Source organism: Lissotriton vulgaris, chromosome 4_1 (assembly GCF_964263255.1).
Source record: "Lissotriton vulgaris chromosome 4_1, aLisVul1.2, whole genome shotgun sequence".
In the NCBI taxonomy this organism is placed as follows: Eukaryota; Metazoa; Chordata; class Amphibia; order Caudata; family Salamandridae; genus Lissotriton; species Lissotriton vulgaris.
This window is the reverse complement of record NC_141691.1, coordinates 1,805,878,796-1,805,906,234: the sequence shown is the minus strand read 5'-3', so window position 1 is coordinate 1,805,906,234 and position 27,439 is coordinate 1,805,878,796. Positions and strand designations below refer to the sequence as shown.

The following is a 27,439-nucleotide window of genomic DNA, read 5'->3' as shown; positions in this document are numbered from 1 at the left end:
TTACTGATTGAATAACCATGTCTTGATGAATTTCCGAAATTTGACATAGGTATGCTCAAGACGGAGTGAACGTTGTAATGAATTCCACAAAATTGGGGCCAGCTGGGTAAAAGATCGACCACCCATCCGAGCCAGTTTGAACCTTGGAGTCACAAATTTGGCCTGCTTGGACGAGCGAAGAAGGCGAGTGGGAATGTATTGTTTAACTAAAGCACTAAGATAGCTAGGCATCCTCCCGGCGTTGATTCTGTGCATGTAACAGAGTACTTTGAATTTAGATCGATTTTTAATCTTTTGCCAGTGTAAGTCGCGAAGGGACCTGGTGATGGAGGCCATTCTTGGAAGCTGATGTAAGAGTCTGGCTGCAGCGTTTTGAGCCACTTGCAGCCTGCGGATGAGATCCTTGTTGGCCCCTAGATATAGGACATTCCCATAGTCCAATTTTAACACAATCCAGGCTTGGACTACCGTCTTTTGAGCTCCAAGTGGCAGCATCCATAGAAATTTTTTTAACCATTCAAAATGGCAAAGCATGTTGAGGTGACCCTGACTGCTTGTTGTCGCATGGACAATTGGTCATCAATAATGATGCCCAGGTTGCGAACAGATTGCGACGGCTGGGGAAGGGGACCCATTTGGAGCGGCCAGTGCTGTGGGCCCCAAAGAGCTTTATTGCCACCAAGAATAAGGAGCTCCGTTTTCCCACCGTTCAATTTCAGTTTATTTGAATGCATCCATCCAGCAATGTTTTGTAGCCCTATTTGGAGAGAAGACACCTTTGAATTATCATCTGTGGATAGAGAAAAAATAAGCTGTGTGCGTAAGAATATATTGTAAGTCCAGCTTCTTCTGCTATGGATGCCGGGGGACTAATGTAAATGTTAAAAAGCAGTGGGCTCAAAATAGAGCTCTGTGGAACACTATATAGGGAGACATGAGGTCTGGAGTTAGTCGCCGTTGAGAATACCTGCAATGTACGATTAGATAGAAAACTCGCCAACCATTTCAGAGCAGCGCCACCAATACCCTTGAATTTAAAAATTTGAAAAAGGATCTCATGAGATATGGTGTCAAAAGCGGCACTCAAATCTAACAAGATGAGTGCCACTGTATCACCTTTGATGGTTTCCGTAACTCCCAGGAGTGCCGACTCGGTAGAGAAACCTGTTCTGGAGCCGGATTGGGACGGATGCAGAATATTTTGGGAGTTCACAAATTGAGTCAGTTGGTTGTTAACATGTTTTTCTAAAATTTTGGAAAAGGCGGGAAGCAGAAAAATGGGACGGAAATTGGAAAAAACTTCCGGGTCAGCATTAGCTTTGTTTAACAAAGGGAGGATCATTGCATGTTTCCAAATAGCAGGCACTATTGCCTCCTCAAGTGAGGCATTAGGAAGTTCCCTAATCCATTTCAGAATCGGTCCAGCTTTTTTAGGACATACATTGGGAAGGGGTCCTTAGGGGAGCCTGATCTGATGCTATTTAGGGTGTCCATAAAAGACCTGTGTCTAGGGGTAACCATCTGTTAAGTGTACTCTCCGGAGTGTCCAATGGCCCATTGGAAGCGGCAAAATTTTTAACACATGATTAGGCTTGGAAAGCTGTTCTCCATTTATGTCAAATTCCGAATAAATGTTATCAATTTTATCATTGAAATACATCGCTAGTTTTTCACATTATATTTCCGGTAACTTTGGGGTTTCCAATTGGTGTGCAGCGCCAGACAGTTCTTGCACCACCTTAAAAAGTAGTTTAGGATTATTTTGAGACATCAGAATATTTATCTTAATGTATTCGTCTTGCACCGCTTTACATAGTGCCTGGTAGCCTTTAATGGCCTGTTTATAAGTGTGCCTTTCAGCTGATGCATAGTGTTTCCTCCACTGCCTCTCTAGCACCTTACATTTGTTTTTTTTCTAGTTTAAGCTTTCCGAGAACCATGGGGCAGGAGGACGATGGCTGTTGGTTTTATTATTCGTTAAAGGAATTCATGTATCCACAGCCGCGGAGAGCCAGCTGTAAATGGTGTCCGTATCAGTGGTGCTGACTAGCTTTATGTTTGGCATGGATTCCAGCAGATGGGCGTTAAGACAATCAACATTATGTTTTTTCCAATTTCTGGACCAAATTGCATGAGGGGTAGCGGACGATGACTCATGTCTCACCACCTGTTTAAGCTCGTAGCAAACTAAAAAGTGATCCGACCATAATAAAGGAAGTGTGGGTTTGCATGTAATACTACTTAAGTTGGAGAAAATAGGATCCAGTTGATGTCCTGCTTTATGCATAGGGCTAGAATTGCATAGAAGAATATTTAAAGCAGCTAGTTCCAAAATTAGCGTAGAACTAATGGAGCAGTTAGGGTCATCAAGATGTAAATTCAGGTCTCCTAAAATCGAAAAATTGGTGGCGTCAAGTAAAAAAGGGGCAATAAAGTCTGGAAGCGCCGCTGCCCAGGCTCCAGCTGAACCAGGGGGCCGATAGATCAACATCCCTGAGAAAGTAAATTGGGGTGTAAGAGAGAGTTTAAAAAGACCTGCTTCGCAATTATTCATCAGGAGCTCTTCCCATTTACAAGTAAAGTCCTTTTTAAAAATTATTCCAATGCCGCCTCCTATTTTGTTCACACAGTCCATCCTAAGGATTGTGTAGTTATGAGATATAGCTATAGCAATGTCAGGACTGGAGCTGGCATTAAGCCAGGTTTCAGTCAGAAAGATGGCATCAGGCTGGGAATTTCTAAGTAAGTCGAGAATATCTTCTTTATGTTTTGGAAGAGACCTACAGTTAATACTAAAGAACAAGAAATCTTTGGTATGTGGTTCCTTTTTAAGCTCCGAATGGGGTGTAGAATCGTTATGGCAATAGTAAAAGGTACGAGGGTATGAGGTCTGGAGGAGAAAGAATAATTGCAACAAGGGCAAGAAAGGGACTGATTCTCCATTGGCATAATCACACAGTTATGTTGCCGGTTAGGGCGGAGCATAATAAGATCTTCATGGGAATGTGAATGAGGAAAATAATAATTTTGCCCAGGGGTTACGGCCCCGGTTGGGCGCGGACTGGCGCGCGTCGCCTCCATGAAGTAGCTATATAGTATTGCTATGAGTAGCCCCGCCCCCTGCACCCTGCACCTCTAACCCGGACTTAGATAGATCTGCCGCCTTCGCTCCCTCCACAACAACCGGGAAAACCTGTGGTGGCCCGGGGAGTTGGTGGTTTACAGCGGGTGTCAGAGATGCAGGTAAGTGCAGTGCTGATGAAAGAACAAGTGAAGGAATGACAGCAATTGAATTAGGTAAAATATCCAGTTCGGATGAATACAGTTTAAAATCCGGTATTGCCCCCAGTGCGTTGGGTAGAGTCAAGAGAATAAAAACATCAGCAGTAGCTCAATTATTCTAAAGCGCATCATTCCTTTTGCCAACGCGTTTTGACCCGCTCACATCTGTATTTTTGAAAAGTCTGTTGTTAAAGGTACAAGAATATCTATGTGGTGTTTTTATATTGTGATATTTGCTTAGATTGTGGCTTGTCTTAGTTACTATGCATCATCCTCAGAGTTCATGCTCAGCCATGGACTTAGGTTATTGAATGGTTGGAATGTTGAGAGTGTTTATGCTTGGATGAGTGGGACAGTTGAAGTTAGAAGGGCTGAGCAGCAGAATACTGCTCCTGGTGGGGCTTAACCTAATTTAATTGTGAACTGATTTGAAAGTAATTTACGTACATCTTTTATAACCTAAAAGACAACATCATTGATTACATCACTTGCGACGAGCGGAAAAGAAACTATGCATGAGGAACAAGAAATTAAGAAGAACTTAAAGAGGATTAGAAAGAAAAAGAGTTTGAAGCCTGTAAGGAACAATTGTGCCTGGGAGGCCCACCAGTGTCTATTTACACCTAACAGCCTGCACTCCAGGGCATTGGTTCAGGCATACAGCGGATTGGAAGTGCGGCTGCTCTTGATATGGCAGTTATGAGTGGTCATGCAAGAAATCCAGCACGAAATTATGGATTAATGGCAATGCAAGTTTTTTGTGAAATGAGTGCCATTATCAGCAAAGCTGAACTAACCTCGATATGTGCAAAAACTGGTATTGCTAACAGCAAAATGGATAACAGTGATGATGTGGTGAAAGTTGTTAAAACCAATTTTCCACACGCCAATGATCAAGCTAAAAAGAAAAATGAGAAATTGATATTTAAAGAAAAAATTACAGTGAAACCTCCAGAGTCTAATGTGAAGTGTTACTGCTGTGGTAGTCCTTCCCACTTGGCTAATGATAGAAAATGCCCGGCTTTAAGTCAAAGAAGTGCATACTGTAAAGTGTTGGGTAATTTTGCACCTGTGTGTCAGAAATCTAAGTCTGTGAAATGTGTGGAGGAAGAGTGCGAACAATAGGACCAATGTTTCGACTCTGATAATGAAGAAAACAGAATATGTTGTTTGCAAGAAGGGAGTAATGAAGTTGATAATAAATTAAGGAAAAAAACAGTTTGTGAAATCAGAGCTGGTGGAGTACTTGTGACCCTCATGGCAGACTCTGGGTCACCGTATTCCATTGTCAACAAAGACAAACCGGAACGTTTATTCAGAGTAGTATTAGGTCCTGAGTTAGAGAGTCCTCATATACATCCAGTCAGTTATACAGGCAGGTGAACCTATTGAGATATTGGGTTTTCGCAAACTCATTTTCAAATTTAAAGGGAGACAAGCTGAATACAAAATGTATGTGTATCTATCTGGTTCTTGCGTTTAAGGATGGCGGGATCAGTGTGAATTAGGACTACGTTTGGATCTCAATAGTGCTGAGCCTGTTTTGAGTGTAAAAGCAGAGAGTGACGGTGTGTGTGAGGAGTTGATAACAAAATTCCCTAATATTTTTTCTGGGAGTGTTGGCTAACTCAAGGGTTTTTCACATGAAATTTTCTTGAAAGAAAATGAGTGTCCCTGCATTCTCGTAGTTAGAAATATTCCTCTTGGCATCACAGATGAAGTTATTAGTGAAATTCAGAAACTAGTTGACAATGCCATAATTGACTGAGTGGAGTCTTCGTACTGGGTTGCCCCCCTTGTCGTGGCATGTACGTCCAACGGCCGTGTCCGTTTATGTGTGGATTTGAGAGAACTCAACAAGAATATTTTTGTTGATGTGTTTCCCTTACATAAAATATCGGAGTTATTGTCGGCTACAAAGAACATGGAGTGGTTTCCACAATATATTTAACTTTTGCGTATCAACAGGTTCCCCTCCATAACAAAAGTAAACATCTCACTGCTTTTGTTACTCTGATAGGAGCCTTCCAGTTCAGATGTGTTCCCTTTGGTTGGGCATCAGCAGCTGTGATGTTTCAACATGTGATGCATCTTATTTTCTAAGATGTTAAGAATGTCCTGTTTTTCCAGGATGATATCCTTATCATGGGGAAGGATAGAGCAGAACATGTTTTGTTTATAATTATTCACATATTAAACAGCAAAGGTTTAACTGCAGAACAGTCCAAATGTAAAATTGCAAAGAGCAGCGTACCTTACCTGGAACATGAGATTAGTGCTTGTGGTATTCACCCCAAATCTGAGCGAGTTGATGCCATTAGGAAAGCTCCAGCACCCCAAAATAAAGAAGAGGTTAGATACTTTCTGGGAATGGCAGAATATTATAAAAAGTGTGTGTAGAATTTTGTCAGTAAAATATTTTGAATCAGGCAATTACTAAAAAAAAGGATCTGTTGTAAATGGTCCGTGGAGTGCCAATCTTGTATGGATGGTATCAAAAGCGATATTTGTTCTGCTCCCGCACTCCAAGGATTTGAACCTAAACTTAAGAGCTTTATTACAACAGATGCCAGTGGGCAAGGTTTGGGAACTGTGTTATGCCAATTGCAGAATGATGGCACGGAATGTGTTGTTGCATTTGCATCCCAAGCACTAACACCACCAGAGGAAAAATACTCTGTGATTGAGAGGGAGGCTCTTGGTTGTGTCAGGGGGACTAAAGCATTTTTGGTCAGTTCATGTAGGGTATGTGTGTCACTTTAAGAACTGATCAGAAACCTCTCACCAAGGTACTCACATCTCATGATTTATATAATGTTTCTCCCAGAATTTCTCGTTTTTCAGTGCAATTGTTAGATTTTGTGTACAACATCATATATTAGTTAAGTTAGGATTTTGTCCTAAATTAGGATTTTGTCCTAGATTAGGATTTTGTCCTAAATTTGGATTTTGTCTCAAACTCAGATTTTGTCTTAAATTAGGATTTTGTCCTAAATTAGGAATTTGTCCTAAATTAGGATTTTGTCTTAAATTAAGATTGTGTCTTAAGTTAAACTTAAGTTTAACTTAAGTTTGTATTAAGTTTAATTTAGGACAAAATCCCAATTTAGGACAAAATCCCAATTTAGGACAAAATCCTAATTTAAGGCAAAATCCTAATTTAGGACAAAATCCTAATTTAAAACAAAATCCTAATTTAGGACAAAATCCTAATTTAAGACAAAATCCTAACTTAAGACAAAATCCTAATTTAAGACAAAATCCTACTTTAAGACTACTAAATGCCTTCTGTGAATACCAAAAGTAGTAAATTCAGGATTTTTTTGTACGTTAGTTCTGTGAAGTAGCCCCTTAGATTACCACAATGGTGGGTAATTTGTAGGTGATTGCTTTAAGAAACTTATCAGTAAGACAGGGATTGTTCAGAGAACCACCTCTCTTTATCATCCTGAAGGAAACGGAAGCATTGAGCGCTTCAAAAGAGTGATCAAAGGGATCATTGAACTGGTGCACAGCAATGATAAGGATTGGGAAGATAAGTTAAGAAAAATGGTTTGTGCATATAGAGTCACAAAATGTTTATCCACAAACTATTCTCCTTTTGAACTCATCAGGGGAAAATCTCCTCGCACAAATGACAACATGAGTTGGTTGCAATGCACTAAGATTGTTACATGGTCTGTGAAAGACATTAAACAGTATCCTGATAATAAACAGAATATTCTACTTGAAAAGCAGACTAGTGCATGTAAAAGGAGTAAAGTCAAATTGCAAGTTGGTGATATTGTCAAAGTCAAGAAAGGGAGATTAGTATGCAAAGGTGAAAGTAAATATTCTGCTCTTCTTAGAGTAATTAAGGGGCATATGTAGGTAATCTCCATTTTGCGATTCTGAAATAGCGATTTTTTAAGGAATCGCTATTTGAGAATCGCAGAATGGAATGTAGGTAATAATTCACATTTTTTTGCGATTACCTAATATTCCTTAATTGCGATTTGCAAATTGCGAATCGCAATTAAGGAATGAGTGTCCCATTCATTCCTATGGGCTAAGAGGCCCATAGGAATGAAGGGGTATACATTCTCAAATTGCGATATTCTATGAGAAAATCGCAATTTGAGAATCGCAATTCCAAGGGGGCCAGGGTGCCCAAAGGACAACTGTTGCACCCCTGGAATGTGCCTGTCAGTACATGTGGCGCACAGACATGCCCCAAGGGCATGTCTGTGCGCCACATGGCACTTTGAATTTAAAAAAAAATGCATTTTTAAAGGAAATCGCAAAAGACCTTCTACTTGGAGTAGGCGGTATTTTGCAATTCCTTAAGCCTGAATCGCATTTTTTAATTGACTCCTACATAGCATTTAAGGAATCGCAAAAATTGCAATTCCTTAAATGCTTGAGCAAAATAAGGAATCGCAATTTTTGCGATTCCTTATTTTGCTAATATGCACCTACATATCAAAACGCTGTTTGCAATTCGCAAACGCCGAAATTCGCCGAATTCCTGCGTTTGCGAATCGCAAACGGCTACCTACATATGCCCCCAAGATCCTATGTAACTTTGTGGAATGCAAATAGAATTGCTTTGTACATAGGACATGTTAAGGAAGTCTATGCAAAAGACAAACAAGTGCAAATACGTAAGTACGACTGGGTTGATGTGGATGTTGAGGAGTTGCAAGTAACTCAGAACAGTGTTCCTATCCAAATTCCTGGTGTTGGTAGAGATGAAGCGAGTTCCAAGATTACCTTCCAAGGTGATGAAAAGTGTTGGTAAGGGGGAAATGTCTCGTGCTAAACGTATATCAAGTTTCGGTTCTCTTACTGTCAATTGCTTTTTCACTAAATAGGAAGGTATCTCCGATTTGAGCAATGTGTGCCCATTATGCCTTCAGGCAGATGAATCTATACTACACTATCTATTTTTTTTGTCCAAGCCATGAGTGCCCAAGGAAGCAATGGGTTCTGCTGATTTGTAAGCAGCTTGGAATCAGACAGTGCCACATGACACTTAGACTCATGCACATTGAAACTAACGAGCCTATTGCCTGTGGTGTGGTCAAATCTTAACATTGAAGTTGGTCTATAAGAGCAAAGTTGATGAAATGATTCTAATAGGATGTCTTTACTCGCTCCCTTAACACCACCTGGTTGAGTGTCTTTCACTGTGCTGTTAGCAGATCAAAGCAGGGTTATGCCACCCTTTAGACTAAATCTGTGCACTTCATGACCACCCTTAGTTGTACACAGCAATATATGATTAAATGTTTTCTTAGAATTTAGTGTTTCAGTGTTCTATTGATATCATTTTATTATAACGAACTGTTGCAATGATTTAGTCGGCACATCATTGTGTTTTCACATTTTTAAGAACTGCTAATATTTTAATGCTTTTCTGGTTTTATTTACACTTTTATGGTTTCGTGAACCAAAATAAAGCTTAGTAAAGTAAAAGAAAACTGTCTGATTCCCTCTTGCCAATCACCTAAATATGATTGCTCACATTCAGTCCACCACTAAAGGCATACTATACCGACACAGGCTACTTAGGGAAATTAATCATTTCACCATTTCGACCTGAGTTCCAAAATGTGGTACATGCAGTCATAATCTCCAAATTAGTCTGTACTATTTTGGTGCTTACAGGCACAACAAAATCTCAACTACCCTCCTAGGAGCTCCGCTTGACACGTACACTATACTAGTAAGAGGAGAAAGTTACTATGATACCCCTCTCTGATCGCACTCAAGGGGCTGCCAGTCAGAGCACATTGCATCATAAAGATAGCTGGCCATAGTCTTTATTTCCTTTTGCTACTTCCGTCTCCCAGACAAGTGTTGTGCAGCTGTGAGTTCCTGGTTCTTGGAAAGGGCATGCACTGGTGGGCTGAGGAGGGTCAAGTACAACCTGCAGTAGTTTTACATCAGGTACCATAATGCAGAACCCCTTTAGTTTTTATTTAACTTTGAGACACTCTAAAAATCATTAAGCAAGAATCAAGCTAGTATTAGGGACGGATTATTGCACCAATATCATCACTTCTGGCAGTTGTTAAATTTAATAGTAGTAGGAAGCATGTGCTCAGGTAAAGAAAGAGCTCCTACTCCCCCTACAAGAAGAACAAAGAAACTGCAGGGTTAAATAACATCAAAAAGAGTAAAAGCAAAAAACCTCAGGAGGGAATCGATCTTTAATTTCGCCGATTTTTTGCTGTTTGAAAATCTATTAAAATTTCTCACAAATCTATGAAAATTTCTCACAAATTTGATGTTATGAAAGATCCCATTGAAGCCATGCTGTTAATACAAACGGAGAAAGAAACAACTAACCTTCAACCTCAGATCAAGCTATATTGTAAGACACAAGCTGCATGTTGGGGTCAAAATCCACAAAACATAATTAACGTTAAATATCTTGGGGAAAAAAGAAGGCATTCTAGAGCGGCATAACACGGACCTGGAAATGCTAACAAAAGCATCAACAATTCAAATGGCACAAGATGATGCAGACTTAATAGACCTCAGAAAGTTCTGATATCGGGGGCCCACCTCCCTCTGGAAGTTAAAGTAGGAATAAAAAAAAAAGCAAAATTGAGACTGACTCAATGCCCCCAGTTCCTAAATTAAACTAGATAAGTCACCAGTAGCTGGTTCTCAGGAATTACAGTACAGAGTATTAAGTGACAGTATGAACCCCTTGGGTTTAAATACAGAGATAATATTGGATATGGAGAACAACATACCCTTTAATGAGCGTTTTGGCAAATTTGAAGAGCATCACAAAAAGGAGAACTTTGAATAAAAGAGGATAACTTACAGCTTTGGAGTACTCCATGTAGCAATCATACCCACAGTGATAAAAAATGCCCACATACGTCAAAAAAGAAAGAGGAAGAACAAATAAACTGTTCAGTTGGCTCCATAAATACTTCATAATGTGATTCTGAATGCCTGCAAAGCCAAACTTCACCAACTTTGGGTAAACAGTATCTAGGGGCAATATGGGACATATTGTATAGAACTTTGCACCTGACACTGGAAGGTCTTACAATTCAATCAAATAAAATGGAGGTACAAATTGACTTACTTATTGTCATGGCAAATGCAGTGGCCAGAATAGATCGGAGATTATCAACACTAAATAACCTGATATTAAGAGCTCAAACGCAAGCAGCTGCCTCATATTTAGACTTATGTGTGCCCCAATAATTAATAAATTGGCAACAATACCGGATGTGAATTGAGCCTTCAAATTGAAAGGTCAAACGAACAACGGGAAAACAGAAAAACAAAAGATATTGAACTAATTAGAAGTACAAAATTACAAAGTGATTTTGCTCAGTTGAACCCGCTGAGCGAAATGCCAAGCAAGCATAAGAAGATAAAGGTAACAGCTCAAGATCATCAGCAAGAAAGGTTGTTATCAAATACTGCACAAAAACCTATAGGACTGTTTACAAAAGAAATAGAACTCGGGGACAAGCAAGTAACTTCTCCGTTCTTTAGTTTGAAAAAAAAAAAAGAAAAAAGTACGAAAAGCAAGAAACAAGGCTAAATGTAACTCCGTAATTACTATACTAAACCAATAAATAGGACAAAAGAAGACTAGTGCAGATAGTCCAAAACAATATAATGAATTACTGCGAAATCAGGATAAAGAAATACATGAAAAATAGTCTACTCAGTCTAATAAAAAAAGCAAGAAGTATTTCGGTATATTCAATATAAGCAAAAGTGAAAAAACGCTGAGTAAGGTAGATAATGAGCCATGTGACCTACAAAATTCGTCTTTGGAGATAAAAAACAAGTGGGTTACATCTTATGAATCAGACATAGAAGGGATAAATATGAACATAACGGAGAAAGAAGCTGTGCTGTTGGAAGATAATAAACTATTAGAGAAGATGTCAGCTGCTAAAACATATGTATTTCTGGAAAAAGCTGAAACACAAAAACGTTAATTGATTCAGGTAAAAACTAAGGTTCTGTGGAATGATGATACAAAAAGTTACCCTATAATACCAATACAAGAGCAATCAAGGTACATCAAAGTTCAAATCAAAGTCCAAAACCGCACCAAAATGGATCAAATAAGAGTATGTATCTGACTCTGAAAGGCTTGATAGAGTCAATAAATGCACAACGGAGTCTTCCAATGAAGAAGCATTCAACCATTGCATAGGATGGAAGGGAGAAATCCATCATCAATGGTAATATCCAACTCGTATTTAAACCTGAATACTGCTCCAGGGTTAGACATGACATATTAAACTGAGGAAATATCTTACATCTTTTTAAAGCTATTCCGTCATTAGAAAAAATCACAATTGAAAACATTAAAGCTATTGAATTCCTCCTAAATAAAGAAAACAGTCAAGAAATTGATAACTCTGAACTCTGTCTCTGTATTAAAATTAATCATTAACGAAAATGAAACTTTTTTAAGCAGGGGAATAAAAATTACTTTACATCATCAAACAGTATATCCAAGTCCATTTACCTTGTATGAGAGCCCAAAATTTCAACAGAAAAATACAAATCTTCAGGTTTTTTCAATATTGAAAAACCCTATAGGCAAAACAGATAATTTAGCAACACCTATAATGAATCAATCTAAATTAGAAATGAAATGAAATGAAATGAAATGAAAAATTCCACTTATATAGCGCATAACTGCCCGGAGGCCTCGCAATTAGACTAAATGAAGGATGGATTAGAGCGGCCCTTCATGGAAGAGGTCAACCTTGACAGAATAATCTTAAGAAGCCCAAGAAGGAAATATATAATTTATGTGAAACCATACAACTTTGCTCCTGGAATATAAATGGGGTATGTTTAAAAATACAAGAAACTTGGGCTACAGATTCAGTAATGGTGGAAGGTTACAAAGGATACTTTGAGCCGGCAATTTAACAAAAATAATTATGGATGCCCTAGTGGGGGCCTAGCAACATTTATAGCCATATGCTAGAAAGTGGAGCATGTACAAGTGGTTCTAAATTATAATAATCTATTAATAGTAAAGCTACAGTATATATAAAATAATATATTAAAATTATTATTACTTATAAACTTATATATACATCCTAAATTAAGCTCAAGGAAGAACATGAGTTCTAATCTTACTAGTTTTTCATTACAGCAAATGATTGAGGACCCAGTCATATAATATATTATCTCAGGGTACTTTAACCAAAACCTGTTATTGCCCTATTCAAGAAACTATACAATCTTACAACAGGATTACTTATCGGCAATTCCTCAGCAAACATCACCTACAGTAATTAGTACCCCACAAGGTCAAGTTGGACTAGCTTTCCTTAAAGATATAGAATTGTTGGGATTAAGAATTTTAAATGAGTGGTTTCCACAAGATACACCGTGAGCATGGACATATCATTAACACAGTAACAAATCAAGAATCGACTATACAATTGCATCTTTGAATGTTTTTAACAAGAAATCATCTTTCCATATTGAGAAAGTGAATGACAGTGAACATAGCCAGCAAATACTTGTTATAAAGCTGCATTGTACACAACATAAAAAATATGCAACTGTACCTGAACTGACGGGAACAATTAATTATAGGAGACTAAACTGGAAAGAAGACCCCAACATTTGATTAAAGAAAGCTTCAAAGAGGAATCTCTGACTGTAATGGAAAGTTGGGTGTACTTCATAAAAAAACTAGTTAATACATTTGTGTCAAACCCCTATTATAAGCAATACCAAAGAAGTCAAGGTGAATCACGAAATAAAATCAAGTTATCACACACTACGCGGATCCTGAGAAGACCTCATAATAGGCTTCGGAGAAAGATAAAAAGACGTCCAAATGATATGGTCTAACGTTCTAATTTAAAAAGTATTAACCATAACCTGCAAAGCAATATCTATACACGTAAACAAAAAAACTCAAGAGATTTCTGGAAAATGATAAATGGTTTATCAGGACCTACTGAAACAGCTGTATTATCCACATTAAGCGAAGCAGATTGGATCAGATTCTTAACATCACACCTAAACCCCAACTGGGAAGTGAAAGATATGCTAACAAAGGATTTGGATTATGAAATTGACAGAATAAAAAATCAAGTATGCAAACTAATTCAAAAACAAAAAGATGGTGCTTATGGTCCCAATGGTATTCAATTCGCATTAAATAAAGAAAATCCTGCTCTTTGGGCAGAATATCTCACAAAAGTGTTTAAGGAAACTGTTGAGACATCAACGATACCAGAAACATGGAAGGGCTCATTAATATCACCAATATATAAAAAAGGTGACTGGGCAAAGCCTGGCAATTTTCGATTAATTACCCTACAAGACACTGATGCTAAATTATTTGCAGGAGTCCTACTATCAAAATTATCTGCATGGGCAAAGGAGAAACAGATAATTCCACCGAATCAAAAGGGGTTCACACAAGGATTGGGAACCACAACAAATATATTCGTTTTATCAGTACTAAAGGACAAATATATAGCAAAGAAGCAACCACTGTATTTGTGTTTGTGGACTTTAAATCAGCCTTCAATTACGTACAAAGGCAACTACTTTGGCTAAAGTTGAAAGAGCAAGAAATTCCATCTTCCCTCTTAATATCGATCCAATTACTCTATTCAAAGACGTGGGTTAGAATTCGGTTGGGTGATGGCTTGTGTGTTTTGAAGGAAATTTCAACGCCCATGGGCCTAAAGCAAGCGTGTGTTTTGGCCCATTTGCCTTTTAATCTGTTTCTATTGGACCTAACACAAGCGATGGATAAGGTGAATTCCTACCCACCAAAATGTGCTAGTACTCAGATATCAGATCTGGTATATGCAGACAATATTATCCTGTTAAGCCAAACAAAGGTTGGGCTACAACACCTGATAAATAGGATATCAAGGTGCTCCCAAGCAAATGGTATGATTATAAACGACACCAAGACAAAAATTATGGGGGTCAACAAAAACCTAAGGTCAAAATATAAGCATAAATGGCTCCTCCAAAACTTACAATTACCACAAGTTAGATCATATAAATATCTGAGAGCACTATTCGATGATAAAGGATCATTTCATCGACATAAGTTTGATATGCAAAGGAAAGCTAACACCCTACTGACAGTATTTAGAACCTTGCAGAAGTCACTAGGGGGGCTGAGTTACCTACAGCTTTTAAAAGTAATATCGGCAAAACTATTGCCAACGCTAACATATGGTAGCGAAGCACTCTGTGAAAAAGACTATAATCATCAATAATGCTGTGACAAAAATCTTCAAATCACTTCTTCATCTTCCACATAATGCATCGCCTGCACAAATTAGATTGGAATTTGGGCTTACTAACCAGCTAATTGCATGAAAAGGCCAATTCATAAAAGTATGGAATAGAATTAAAATGGATAATGTAAATCAAATGTCCAATCTGTTATGGCAGGAAATAAAAACAAATGCAAGGTCTTAATTCTGGAAGTATTTACAAGCCACTTTAGATGAATATTCAGCGCACATGACCTGGACATGCCAACAACTACAGATTCATTTAGAAAATGTATCAATAAAATAACAAAACATCTATCACTGTATACTGATAAAGATTCTCTTGCAAAAAGAATACATGCATGGTCATTAATGAACGGGTATAGAAAAGTGAAAGTTCAATCATATTTAGAAACTCCTTGGTCTTTGAAGCAAAAAATGTTTTTTTATAAAAGCCCGTTTTGGCGTCTTCCCAGGTTTATGTCACGTAATGCCTTGGCTTTGATCAGCGGAATTGATACCCTACCGCTTATGAGAAACTGGAGAAGAGAACATTATTAATTTGTTTTGTATCTGCCCAAAACTTAAAGATGAAAGAAGATCTGTACTTAAGTGGCATTGTAATTCCAGAGGAATACGGACCTGTAGACATGCACTGATAAGATGTCTACATTCAGATGACATAGCACTGAACTCCGCTTTTGTAAAGTTTTCATCAACAAAAAGAAGGGAGTTAGACCAGCAAGATTAATTTGTGATGTGATATATATAATATGTAAATATTGTGTTTTAAACATGTGTTTTTTCCTGCCCATGATTGCTTTCATTTAACGCGGTGAATGGTGAGATTTGCAGTCCAACCTTTGTAGTTTTTCCCTCTCATTGCTGATGACTTTCAGTTTTCCCTCCAAATTTCTCCTTTGCTCTGTGCTAAGACCTGTATGTTAAAACAGTGCACCAACAGCCACCATTTTGTATTCACAAGCCAGTGAAACCAGTCCCCCTGCCCCCCCACCCCCAGCAACAGGGATATTCTACATCAGAGGGTGCTTCTGTGAGCTGTTTAAACTGTGTTTACTAGGGACTGTGCGCTTCGATTTTTGGCCAGTAGAGGGAGTAAAGTTTTATTCAAACAGTATTGTTAGATTTCAAGTTAGTGAGGCCTTTAGCTGCAGAATTCCAAAGTGTGGATTGAGCGTGTCTGTCTCCTATGAGATTCTGAACAGGAAAAGCAGCTTCCCAGCCCCCAGCCGCCCCCCATCCCCACAGGCCAGCAGACCCAGGACTGGGGATTAGCTATTCAACTACCAGGCAACTCTGAGCTGTCCCCTCACACTAGCCCAGGCACCTTAAGGCCTTGCTGGGTGCACCCCAAATCATTCTCCTCCATCTTGTGAGTTGCAGCCTCCCTGTGCCCCAGATTGCAGTGAGCAGAGTCCAGGAAGTGGTAAGGAGGCAGACTAGTGCGGTGTGATTTCTGTTTTTGCCTGTGGTTGTTACAGTTTAAAAATTGTAGTTTTAACCAGCCTGTGATTGGATATTTTATCACCTGTTTTGTGTTTTAAACTTGTGTTTATTCCTGCCCATGATTGCTTCCATTTAACATGTTGAATTGTGGGATTTGCATTCCGAACTCTGTAGTTTTTCCCTCTCATTGCTAATGACTTTCAGTTTTCCCTCCAAATTTCTCCTTTGCTCTGTGCTAAGACCTGTATGTTAAAACAGTGCACCCCCAGCCACCATTTTGTGTTCACAAGCCAGTGAAACCAACCCCCGTGCCTCACCCCCCTCCCCCCGCCGCCCCCAGCAGCAGGGATATTCTACATCAGAGGGTGCTTCTGTGAGCTGTTTAAACTGTGTTTACTGGGGACTGTGTACTTCGTTTTTTGGCCAGTAGACGGAGTAAAGTTTTATTCAAACAGTATTGTTAGATTTCAAGTTAGTGAGGCCTTTACCTACAGAAGTCCAAAGTGTGGATTGAGCCTGTCACTCTCCTAGGAGATTCTGAACAGGAAAAGCAGCTTCCAACTCCCTGGCCAGCAAACCTTAACTGACGTTGCTGGGACCTTATATGCTCTGATATTGTTTGGTACATGTGTACACTGATTGGTGATGGTATCCGATGTTTCTATTGGATTAGGACGAGTGTCCTCATTGGTTGGGTATTTAAGTGTTCTGATTAGTTTCTGGGTTTGTGATTCAATCAATGTAGGGTTGGGACTAGGGCTTCGGTTAGGATTTCTATTGGAAGTAGGGACTAGAGTTTCCTGTGTTATTGGTTGTTTGGACTAGGGTGGGACTAGGGCTAGGGTTGGACTTTTAATGGGAAGTAGCGATTAGGGCTTCTGGTGTGACTGGTTGCTGGACTTGTTGTGGGACTAAGAGTAGGGTTAGGTTTTCTATTGGAAGTAGGGACAAGGACTTCCGGTGCCATTGGCTGTTTGGACATGGGGTGGGACTACTGGTAGGGCTAGGGCATCTATTGTACGTAGAGATTAGGGTTTTTGAACGGATTGGGTGCTTGGACTAGGGCTAAGATTGGCTGTAAGGTCCTGGTCTCCTATTGGTTCTAGATTGTTAGGGCTAGTGTTGTGATTGGATAGTGTTAGGGCAAGGGTTCCCATTGGCTGACGGGGTCACCTGATTACTAGGGCTATAAAAAGCCAGGCTTAGGGCGTCTCAGCCCGGACGTCGAGGCTAAAGGTGGAGAGGACAAGGACAGTTACCTGTTTAAGCCTGTTAAGGGCAGAGAGGACAAGGGCAATTGCCTGTTTGAGCCTGTTTAGGGTGGAGAGGACAAGGGCAGTTGCCTGTTTGAGCCTGTTCGAGACTGACCAGGGCCAGAAATGCTACCCAAAATACATACCTCCATTATGCATCTATATACTTTCAATGTACCTATGGATCTATGTATTTATCACTTTCTTCTAATTTCGCATTTCTATGCACTTCCCTATTTCTCAGCCTATACTTCGCTCAATATATCCTCTACACCCACTCTCTCATTTAAGCCCAAACCCCATACCACTACTATGATCCCCAAAATAACCTTTTCTAGACACTCTCCTACTCTACCCCTCCTTGCATCATCTTACACCTCTTTTACTATACCGATCCCCCAAAACAAACCTTTCTAAACTCTTCCCTCTTTTCTACCCCCTCCCTAACCCTTCTCAATCCAAATAACTGACTAACATATCCACCACTAAAATTACTTTCATGTTTCACCATACTAATTCAACACTAATCCTGATGGGTTCCAGAGTAGAGTGTTACTTGTGCTTCAAAACCTCATCGGGGGTAGCAAGCGCTATATAAATACAAACCTCTTTCCCTTCACTATCCCGCCACCTACCCTTCTCTATCCAAATAACTTAATAACATATCCACTACTCAAATTTACTTCATATTTTACTATACTAATTTTCAACACTAATCCTTTATGAGTTCCGGAGTGGCGTGCTACTCTCCAGAAAAGCACTTCAACATCCATCAGGGGTAAGTGCTATATGAATGAAAACCTTTCTTCCCCTTTTGATCACCCTGCTATCCTTCTCACTCCAAATAACTGACTAATATCCACCACTGAAATTACTTTCATATTTCACCATATTAATTCACCACTAATCCCTTATGGGTTTCCTTAATAGAATGTTTCAACAACCCATCAGGGGTAACAAGCGCTACATAAATACAAATCTTTTTTTTCCTCCTCTATCCTTCTGCTATCATTCCAAATCCGAATAACGGACTAACCTATCCACCATTTAAAATGTACTTGCATGTTTAACTATACTAATTCGACACTAATCCTCTATGGGTCCCAGAGTACCGTGCTACCCGCCGAAAAAGCACTTTGATGCCTCATCAGGGGTAGTAAGCGCTATATAAGTGCAATTACAGTACAATACATGTGCACTTAGGTTTCTCTAACCCGGCTGTATTGAATGGCCGGGTTAGAGAAAAAGCACAGAATCCCTGAGCCTGAGCGAGTGTCTTTTCAGCCCGCTCAGGCCAATCTATGAGAGCAGCATGAGGATTAGACAGGGAGTTTGTGACATGGTCCTAGTGTCTGCTGGGACAAGGAAGAACTAACACCCCTCTTGCGGTGCCTTCACCCCACCCCTCTTTCTATATGACAGCTGCTGCTGCACAACGGCAAACTTACACATTTGTGTAAGTTTATGATTGTTTGCTATTCACAGTTGTATTTTTCTAGTAGTATTTTTCTGACTACGAAGTCTCCTCACATTAAAAGATAGGACTGTCCTATCTTTTCATGTGCGGGGACTCCGAAATCGTAAAGATACTGGTTTAGCAAAAAATCATAAACTTATACCAAAGTGTAAGTTTACCCTTATGTATCAGGCCCAGCATGTATAACACACTAAGTGAAACACTATGATACTGCAAAATATCTGGCACAGAAACTCACCTTGTCCAGTGGCAGCCACTCATAGAGAAGGTCAAATTCTCTATAATTAGACCCACCCAGATTGTTTTTAAAAAGATGACCTACTCTTGCATTTTCACAGGTAGTGCACCCAGGATCTGGTACTCTCTGCCACCGGAGCAACGCACTACCCCCTCCTCTCTGGTCTTCTAGAAGAGTGTGAAACATCTGATCTACAAAACATACTTAAAGTAATGAAGGATGGATTTTGCACCAACTGTCCACTGCAGTATTGTCATACTCCGCTTTAGCTGTAATCTCCCCAATGTACCTGCATGGAAGTAACACGCTCAATAGATAAGCTACCTGTAAACCTCTTGCTACACTGTAACACCCCTGTATAAATTATAGCCTACCAGTTTAATATTGTAACCTACAGTTAACTTTCACTTTGCTCCTTATCTGCATTTTATATTACACTTTACAGCGCTCTGATACTTTTGTTAGTTATTCGCATTTTATAAAACTTTTAATAAATAATGAAAATACATTTTATAATTTAGGTTAGGAATGGTTGTTCTCTTCTGATTGATGTTTTACCTGCTGCCATTTCGGGTCATCTGAAGGTGGAGGCGGCTCTTTCACAGCCACTGAAGCAACAGTAACATTGAGGCTGCTGCTGAGGCTTCCTGAAACTGCGGCTGCAGCGATGCTTTGGGAAATGTTTTGAAGTTCGGCGTATTGAAGCTGCCCTGTATGTAAAACAAGGTAATTAAATGTCAAGATTAATAGCATGAATGCTGTTTTATAAGTTAATCAAAAAAGAAATGTTAAAAAATAGCTGCTTGCCCTAGTGCAGGGAAGCGTTCAATAGATTAATTTTAGGTCTGGGCACAGGCAGCTTTAGCTCCCACCACACTTTTTTATTATCAGCTCTTTAAGGTATGCATAGAGAGGGATTTGGCTCCACCGAGTGACGCATTCCATGCTCTCTTTATGCTGGTGCCCATTTCTCTCCCACCTTAAACCAGTAGCTGTTTGGGCCCACATTCTGCCTCCTGTAGAGTACATGCAATGCAACGCAAGAGGGATTATTACCACTGCCATGAAAAAAATAAACCTGTTGCTATATCTCCTTTTGCTGATCACTATTCACCTTAGAAAAACAGGACAAATTAATGAAAATCTAGTTGTTGTTACAGTTGTTTAAACCGCAGTTATGCTCTGTGACCTGCCTTTCACCTTGACTGCCAGCAGGAGATATTTTGGCGTCACTACTCATCTTTAATAACTTATTACACTTGAGCAACTATATAATTTAATTATTACAGGAAACTATGGACGTTACAACTTAACTGTAATAAGGATAGTGGACATGGGACTTTATACAGCGATTGCAGGCTCCTTTGTATTATTATAAAAGACACTTGCCTGTGGTGTTGCCGCTGTCGTTTTTCATCTGAGTTGGAGGCTCTGAAATTTGTACAGTAACAGATAATCCGGTCGCCCTCTTTCTGCGTTTACTGGATGCTGCAATAATCTTCGTGATGCGGATTTTATTTGCTGGGATCTTCAGAAAAATTGCAAGATTGTTCACTAAGTTCTTCCCTTCGTAGAACTGGTCCACGGTCATGGCGGGGAGGTTGAATCCAATCACGAGCAGAGGGGAGGTGCGAACCTCGACAGGCGTTGACCCTCTGAGCAAGATGTATAGCATTTGATAGGTGCTATCAAAGTAGTTTTCACCATGAGTAGTGGAGTTCAATGCTGGTTCATACTCTCCTATGGAAAGAATAACAGAACACAGACACTCAGGGGCATATTTACGAGTACATATAAATAAAAAAGTACAGCACAGCTACATTACGTAGTAACGTGTTAACAATCAAAGTGACTGTAATCATTGTAGGATGCTTTATATTCCACTGAAGTGTTTGAGTAACTATGTGTGCAAGTAACAATGTCTTTTGTACTTTTGGGGAAGGAGGTGGGCGTAGCTTAACTTCCTTACTCAATTATGAAACAACAGTGATTCAGGCCCACACCGCAAAACTGGACCTTCAGCTCGGGGGATGAAAGAAGATCTAGGGACAATAGCAGTGATGAGAGCACGGGAGGCCAATATGTGAGACAACATCAGAACCCCCAACAACAAATGTTTGCCCCACCAATGCACCCCTTCAGGTTTTGCCAACAACCATACTATCCACCAGGATTCGGATTCTCACATGGCCCTCAGTGCAGTGGGAGGACCAAACCCCGATACTGCGGGAGCAGTAACTCGGAGCAAAGGGAGGGGGAGTGGCCCAACAACAAGCAGAGAATAACCAATATTGTGAACATCAGTGACTACTCAATCTCTAAGGATGAGGAGTCTGTCCTCTCCAAAGGACTTGGTTTTACACCTACACCTACGAATGATTCCTTTGCTTTTAATCAAGAACTAGCACAGTTCTTTAGAAAAATTAAACTCAGGGCTTTCTTTGGGGATGCCCGGAATGAACAAGATGAAGGTACTAACACTGGCCTTAGGAAGAAATCTACCTACTCGCCACTGACCCAGAGCGTCCCATGCCATATACAAGCATTTGAACAGGCAGTACTAAAAGAAGTTGAGGGGATCGACTTTCACAATTCTACAGGGTTTTCAGAACCAGATGAAAGAAGAAAGAACGGCACTCCAGAAACTCAAAACCAACACAAATCTGGTCAGCAAACCGGCGGATAAAGGCGGAGCTATCGTTCTCTTGAACTAGACGATGTACCAAGAGGAGTGTAATTGTTTGCTTTCTGACACAACCAGCTATGAGATGTACCGTAGTGACCCCACTGCCCGTCTCACGAATAAGATCAAAAGCATGATTGACGAAGGACTGACAAATGACTGGATAACTAGACATGAGGCAGTTTCTTACCAACAACAGCCCCAGAACACCAAGGTTTTACACCTTACCAAAAATTCATAAGGACAAGATGCCCCCACCAGGAAGACCAATGGTTTCAGGCATCGGATCAATTTTGGAACCTCTTTCGCAATTTTGCGATTGGTTCCTTAGACCAATTGTACAGAGGTCGCCTTCATACCGTAGGGACACGAAAGATGTACTCTGTCATCTACGTGACCTGGAAATCAACATCACTGAGGACCTCTTCATAACAATGGATATAGAGGCGCTCTACACCAGCATGCATCAGGGACGCACTCTGGATGTTGTGGAACATATCCTTTTGAATATGGATTGGGAGTGTATCACTCCAAGACATTTCATTGTGGAATGCGCAGAGGTGGCGGTGTCTGAAAACTACTTCGAATTTGAAGAGGTCATATACCATCAGAACAAGGGAACGTCCATAGGCGGCACCTTCGCCCCCAGTATGGCGTACCTGTATGTTCACCAGTTCGAGGAGGACAATATCTTCAATCAAAAGGACCCCTTTGCGGCACAACTGAGAACCTGGCAATGTTACATAGATGACGTGTTCATCTTATGGCATGGGAGCACAGATGAAGCAACAGTATTTTTACAATGGGTAAATACGAGGGATGAGCACCTCAGATTCACGCACTCCATCAACAAAAAACACGCTATCTTCCTGGATCTGGACATTACAATGACAACAGGAGGTATTTGTACTAAAGTACACAATAAACCAACTGATAAGAACATTTTACTTCTATGCGAGAGCCACCACCCAAAAGCCTTGCAGCAAAATCTGCCAGTTGTTCGATTCCTACGAATAGAAACTGTTCTAGTATAGAAACTTTTGATGAGCAAGCAGAACAACTTGAAAGAAAGCTACTGGATCGACACTACCCAAAAAGAACGGTCAAAAAGACAAAGAAAAGGGCCAGAAACAACCATCGGGATGCCCTACTAGAAACCACATCTAAAGAGAAATCAAACAGAATGGTATGTGTAACCACATACACTCCGGTATCAAATAAAATCCAGAGTATCATACAGAAAAAATGGCACATTTTAAACAGTGCACAGAAACAATGGGCACCTCCAATTTCTGTGTTTAAAAGGAGCAGAAGCCTAGGTGATGACTTGGTTCATGCAAAAACACAGACCCAGGAAGGAGTGGAACAAACTACACTCTGGAACCATCAAAGACCAACAGGACACTTCCCATGTTGGAGCTGTGTGGGCTGCCCACTCACTTATACTACCAAAGAGGTTAATATAGGCACAAATAACCCATGGAAGCTGAAGGATTTCAGCAGTTGTAACACCGAGAACGTGGTATATTTGCTAAAGTGCCCATGTCACCTCAATCATGTACGTGGGAAATAAGGATCCATATCAGCGAGCACTGGAGTACCATCCGCTGTAAGAAATCGAATACAAAACTAACAAAACACTTCTTGGAGAAAAACCGTAAAGACACTGAACTGAAGTGGGTGGTCCTGGAAGTGATGAAGAAACAGAAAACAGATATCACTAAGAACCTTCATATTAGAGAACAATGATGGGTGTACTGCCTCCGCTCGTGGGAGACCGGTCTGAATGATGAAATCTCATGGCTGCAGATGGGACGATAAGAGCTCCCCATGAACTGTTGTCATATCTACTACCTCCATTAGATGAACCCCCAACAACTAATTGGTCATCTGCTTAAACTAACTTTAGCTTAAGAAACCACTTCTTTCGTTGCTCCATGTTTGATCATGACTATGCCTTTCTGCAAAAATTAGATGAACAACCAACAACCAATACAATGTCTACCTAAACTAATTGAACCTTGATTAAACCGTCCCATGGATACCCTACTGTAGAGCCTCTCCATGTGGACCCCTGAGTTAGAAAGAATAGAGCTTCTCACTAACTGGTCCCCATCTTTCTCCTAGACCAGGTTAACGCCTCCTTTATGATTATACTCTGACACACTCTCTTTACAGTCCTGCTAATGTAGGGCATGACAATGCTACGTCGTATAGCCTCTTAGTGTGAAAGGGATCTTGCATATCACAAAATAGAAATATCCCTTTTACCACCACCATCTGGCACAGCTAGGTCCATACACTCCCTGGTACTACTCGTTGGCCCCATAATTTTGGGACATTTGTATGTCCATTAGTTTTGTTGGTTGACAGAATCAGCGTTCCCTATCAGATGTTGCGCTCATTGATACTATGAATCTATGCAGGCAGGACTTATTTATGTATTTTTCATGTTTAATTCACTATGGAGTAGCTCTTCAGGTCTCCGCGTTATCCATACCTACATTGAGGCGAGGATCAGGCATTTATGACCCTCAATGGCCGCTCCAGACCACGCCCCTGACTGCATCCACAGTCAGGGGGGTGCCGGGCTACCAGTGCTGGTTCGCTCCGAGACACCAGATCTCGGCGAAGTGAGGAATGCAACACAATACATTTCTCTATGAGCAGGCCAGGCAGACAGGCATAGCCCCTCTCTGGCACATTTAGGGACACCGGATCCCATGCACATGCAGGCAATTAACAACAATCACAGTGTTTTTTCCACCACTTTTTCAATTTAGAACACTACTTAAACCAATCCCTCTCCCAGCACAGTTATTGTCAGGAAGGACAGACGGACACAGTTAGGTGCTACAGTGGAAGGCGCACCTTGATGCAGTAAGGGATTGTATGGGATGAGTGATGTGACTGCAATTGCACATGCAAAAACAAGCAGACCTTGTACATGTATATAATGTGTGTATGTTTACCATGGCTTCTTTTGTTTTTTAACCCTCCAGAGTCTGTCTAAAGGGGCCTTCCCTCCATTCCTCCTCCCATGGAGCACGTAGGTTGAGGCTCTTGGGTAAGGTGGGAGAGATTATGTCTCTCTTTTTTTTGTGTATGCACAGATGGTTGTCTCTTGTTACACACATATAGCCACACACGTTAATTTGTGTGATTGTGGTCCTGAATGAGTTTATTTAAGTGACCAAACCTACTACTTACGGTCCTCTTATACATGTCCTTTTTTCTTACAGGCTAATTATGAGCCCTTTGAAGTGGAGAGTGACAAAGTTCATCCCACCCAGTAGTACCCTCTCACCACAAAGTTGGTATGAACGGAGCTCGCTTGATACAGGTCCTGATGAATGCTGCTTATCGCCTAGGGACACCAGGCAGAAACATGTTGACTCTATTCACTACAGTTAGGGGACAATATTTTTTCCACGTCACCGTCCACTTTTTTAACTCCTTCCATGCTTGTAACGGAACCACTCTGTCACGAGCCATGGAAGGCGTGTGCTCATGACGGAGTGGTTCCGTCACACCGTGGCCGCTCCGCCTACGCGGTACTGATTCCCCGCCTGTGCGGGCCAATTAGTGAGTGGGCTGAGCCGTGACGGAACCACTCCGTCATAAGCACAGCGCGCCCGTGGCTCATGACGGAGTGGTTCTGTCACAAGCATGGCAGCGCCGCATGACCCCCTCCCCCCGAGGGCCGCTGCGGGATTACCGCTGCGGCCAAGGGGTTAATACCATACAGCCGCCTAGCCTATTAAAATTAATTTGGCAACTGTAATGGTTTTTAAACTTCACTCACTCTTTACAGGCCCCCACTTAGTTTTGAAGTGCAACCCTGTCGTCAGGCGTATGCCTGCCCTCTATCACACTGAGTTTTTAGAGGCTGTTGACTGCCGATGATGAAGCATGACACCAGGTGGTGTGTAAGGTCGGTCCTTCACTTTTTGTGAGATATCCACACTCACAATTTACTCTTGAGCACCTTTGGTCACTTATTCGGGAGCGGCCCCACTTGTGTTGAACATATTGTGTTGGAGGCTGGCCTGCTCCTAGCGCCCTGTGCCTCTAGTTCCCTCCTCCGGTTAACCACTGGGATTAGTATGTTTGCATATATATTGATTGGAGCAGGCGTGTTTACTTATTTTTCATTGTTCTGTAATTTCTTGTATTGCCATGAAAATGAGATGTGCTATATCCCGATGTAAGCATGGAATGTCAACTCGTAAACCACCTGCATTCTATGCTCTGTGTGTGTGTGTGTGTGTGTGTGTGTACTGCTCGTCTGGCATCACCATCATGTGGTTAATGTCTGAATAAATAATTTCCAATCTACTATTACATCAGTGGTGTCATTTGAGATGTCATCAGTGATGTCATCAGTGATGTCACTGACCATGTCATGAATGATGTAATATGTGACATCATCACCAGTGGATTGGGGGCGTGAGAGTTACAGTTAGTACAACTAACTATAATGGAGGAATTTCAATGGTTTTGTCTAAGTGAAATGTCCAGCTAACTATAACACTCCTAAAACCTATGTTTTTTTCAGTGAATTTCTAAGGTTTTTTAAATGGTAATTCCTAACTGTAACTTGCCTGAAACCTATGGTTTTTTCATTGAATTTCAAAGGGTTTTTAAATGATAATTCCTAACTATAACCTGCTTGAAACCTATGTTTTTTTCAGTGAATTTCAAAGGTTTTTTAAATGACAATTTGTACTTATTAAGTTGACCACTTCCCCATATTTTCAACAAGAAACCAAATCTGCAATGCAACCTAAAAAATCAGGCATTAGTTCCACTTACCACTAACAAATTAACATCAGCATTTAACTACTGTAAGAACGTCGAACATGTACTACGTGAATTACATCCAACTCACACCCATGTTTAAATAGCAGTATGTGTTAGAGATTGTAATTATACACTTCCGACACCCAACAAAATAACAATACTCTGCGCCACTACCACTACAACCACCCCCACGGACCCCTCCTTCCTGCTACCTCAAAGCAGAGCAAAACAGGACAACAAACCTTTCCAAAATAATATATCCCCTAAACAGCACACTAGCCTAATCTACAGAGATGTGGCAACCAAGTATGTATAAGGGAAAGAACTCGAACATCAACAATAATGTACACAACGCTAAGACTACCGGTGAAATACTATACACAATTCACTATAGAAATAAAAAACTTTTCAGTGTGTAGATATATCATTGATATGTGTTGTTTACTGAATAGTGGACACAACCATCATCTCAGACACTGGGGAATATTTTGGTCATGTAGCTGTGTCCCCCCCCTTTGAAACAGAAGCGGAATGGGCTAGTCCAACGTAAACAACGTCAACGATCGACTATAAATAATTAGGCTATGCCTTGGGAGTGGTTCACTTCTGCAAAGACAAGAGACTCCGCCGCAGTGAAGGTCCTCACCCTGCCACGTGGCTGCCACCATGAGCACGTGCCTCCTCGATACAGGCCCATTCTGAACTCAACACCACAGCACCGCAGACTATGTCTGTATCAACTTCTGCCTTCGATCTCCATTGCGGACAGCAGGGTTCACAACTTGAATTCAGCTTTGCATCTGCACTACAGACAGCGTTGAATTCAGCCTGTCTTTATTTAAGGTAGAGACAATTGGAATCTATGTCTTCCGATTTTGTAAAAGGATGTGACAAAAAGCATTTATCAATAACTGTGCTGACTACAGCCTTCAATCTACACTGCGGACAGCAGGGTTCACAACTTGAATTCAGCTTTGCATCAAA

The 27,439-nt window shown here is 40.6% G+C and overlaps 1 protein-coding gene across 1 annotated transcript in view; it reads right to left on the bottom strand.

The window, feature by feature from the left end:
- The window catches only part of LOC147724582 (fibrocystin-L-like), a 2,246,326-nt gene that overhangs the window by 107,401 nt on the left and 2,111,486 nt on the right, over nucleotides 1-27,439 (bottom strand). Inside the window, exons 79-80 of the mRNA XM_086918063.1 lie at nucleotides 20,359-20,709; nucleotides 19,528-19,679 (exon numbers count right to left, since the gene is read on the bottom strand). Of these exons, the coding sequence (XP_086774189.1) occupies nucleotides 19,528-19,679; nucleotides 20,359-20,709 (503 nt within the window). The remainder of the gene's footprint in view (nucleotides 1-19,527; nucleotides 19,680-20,358; nucleotides 20,710-27,439) is intronic.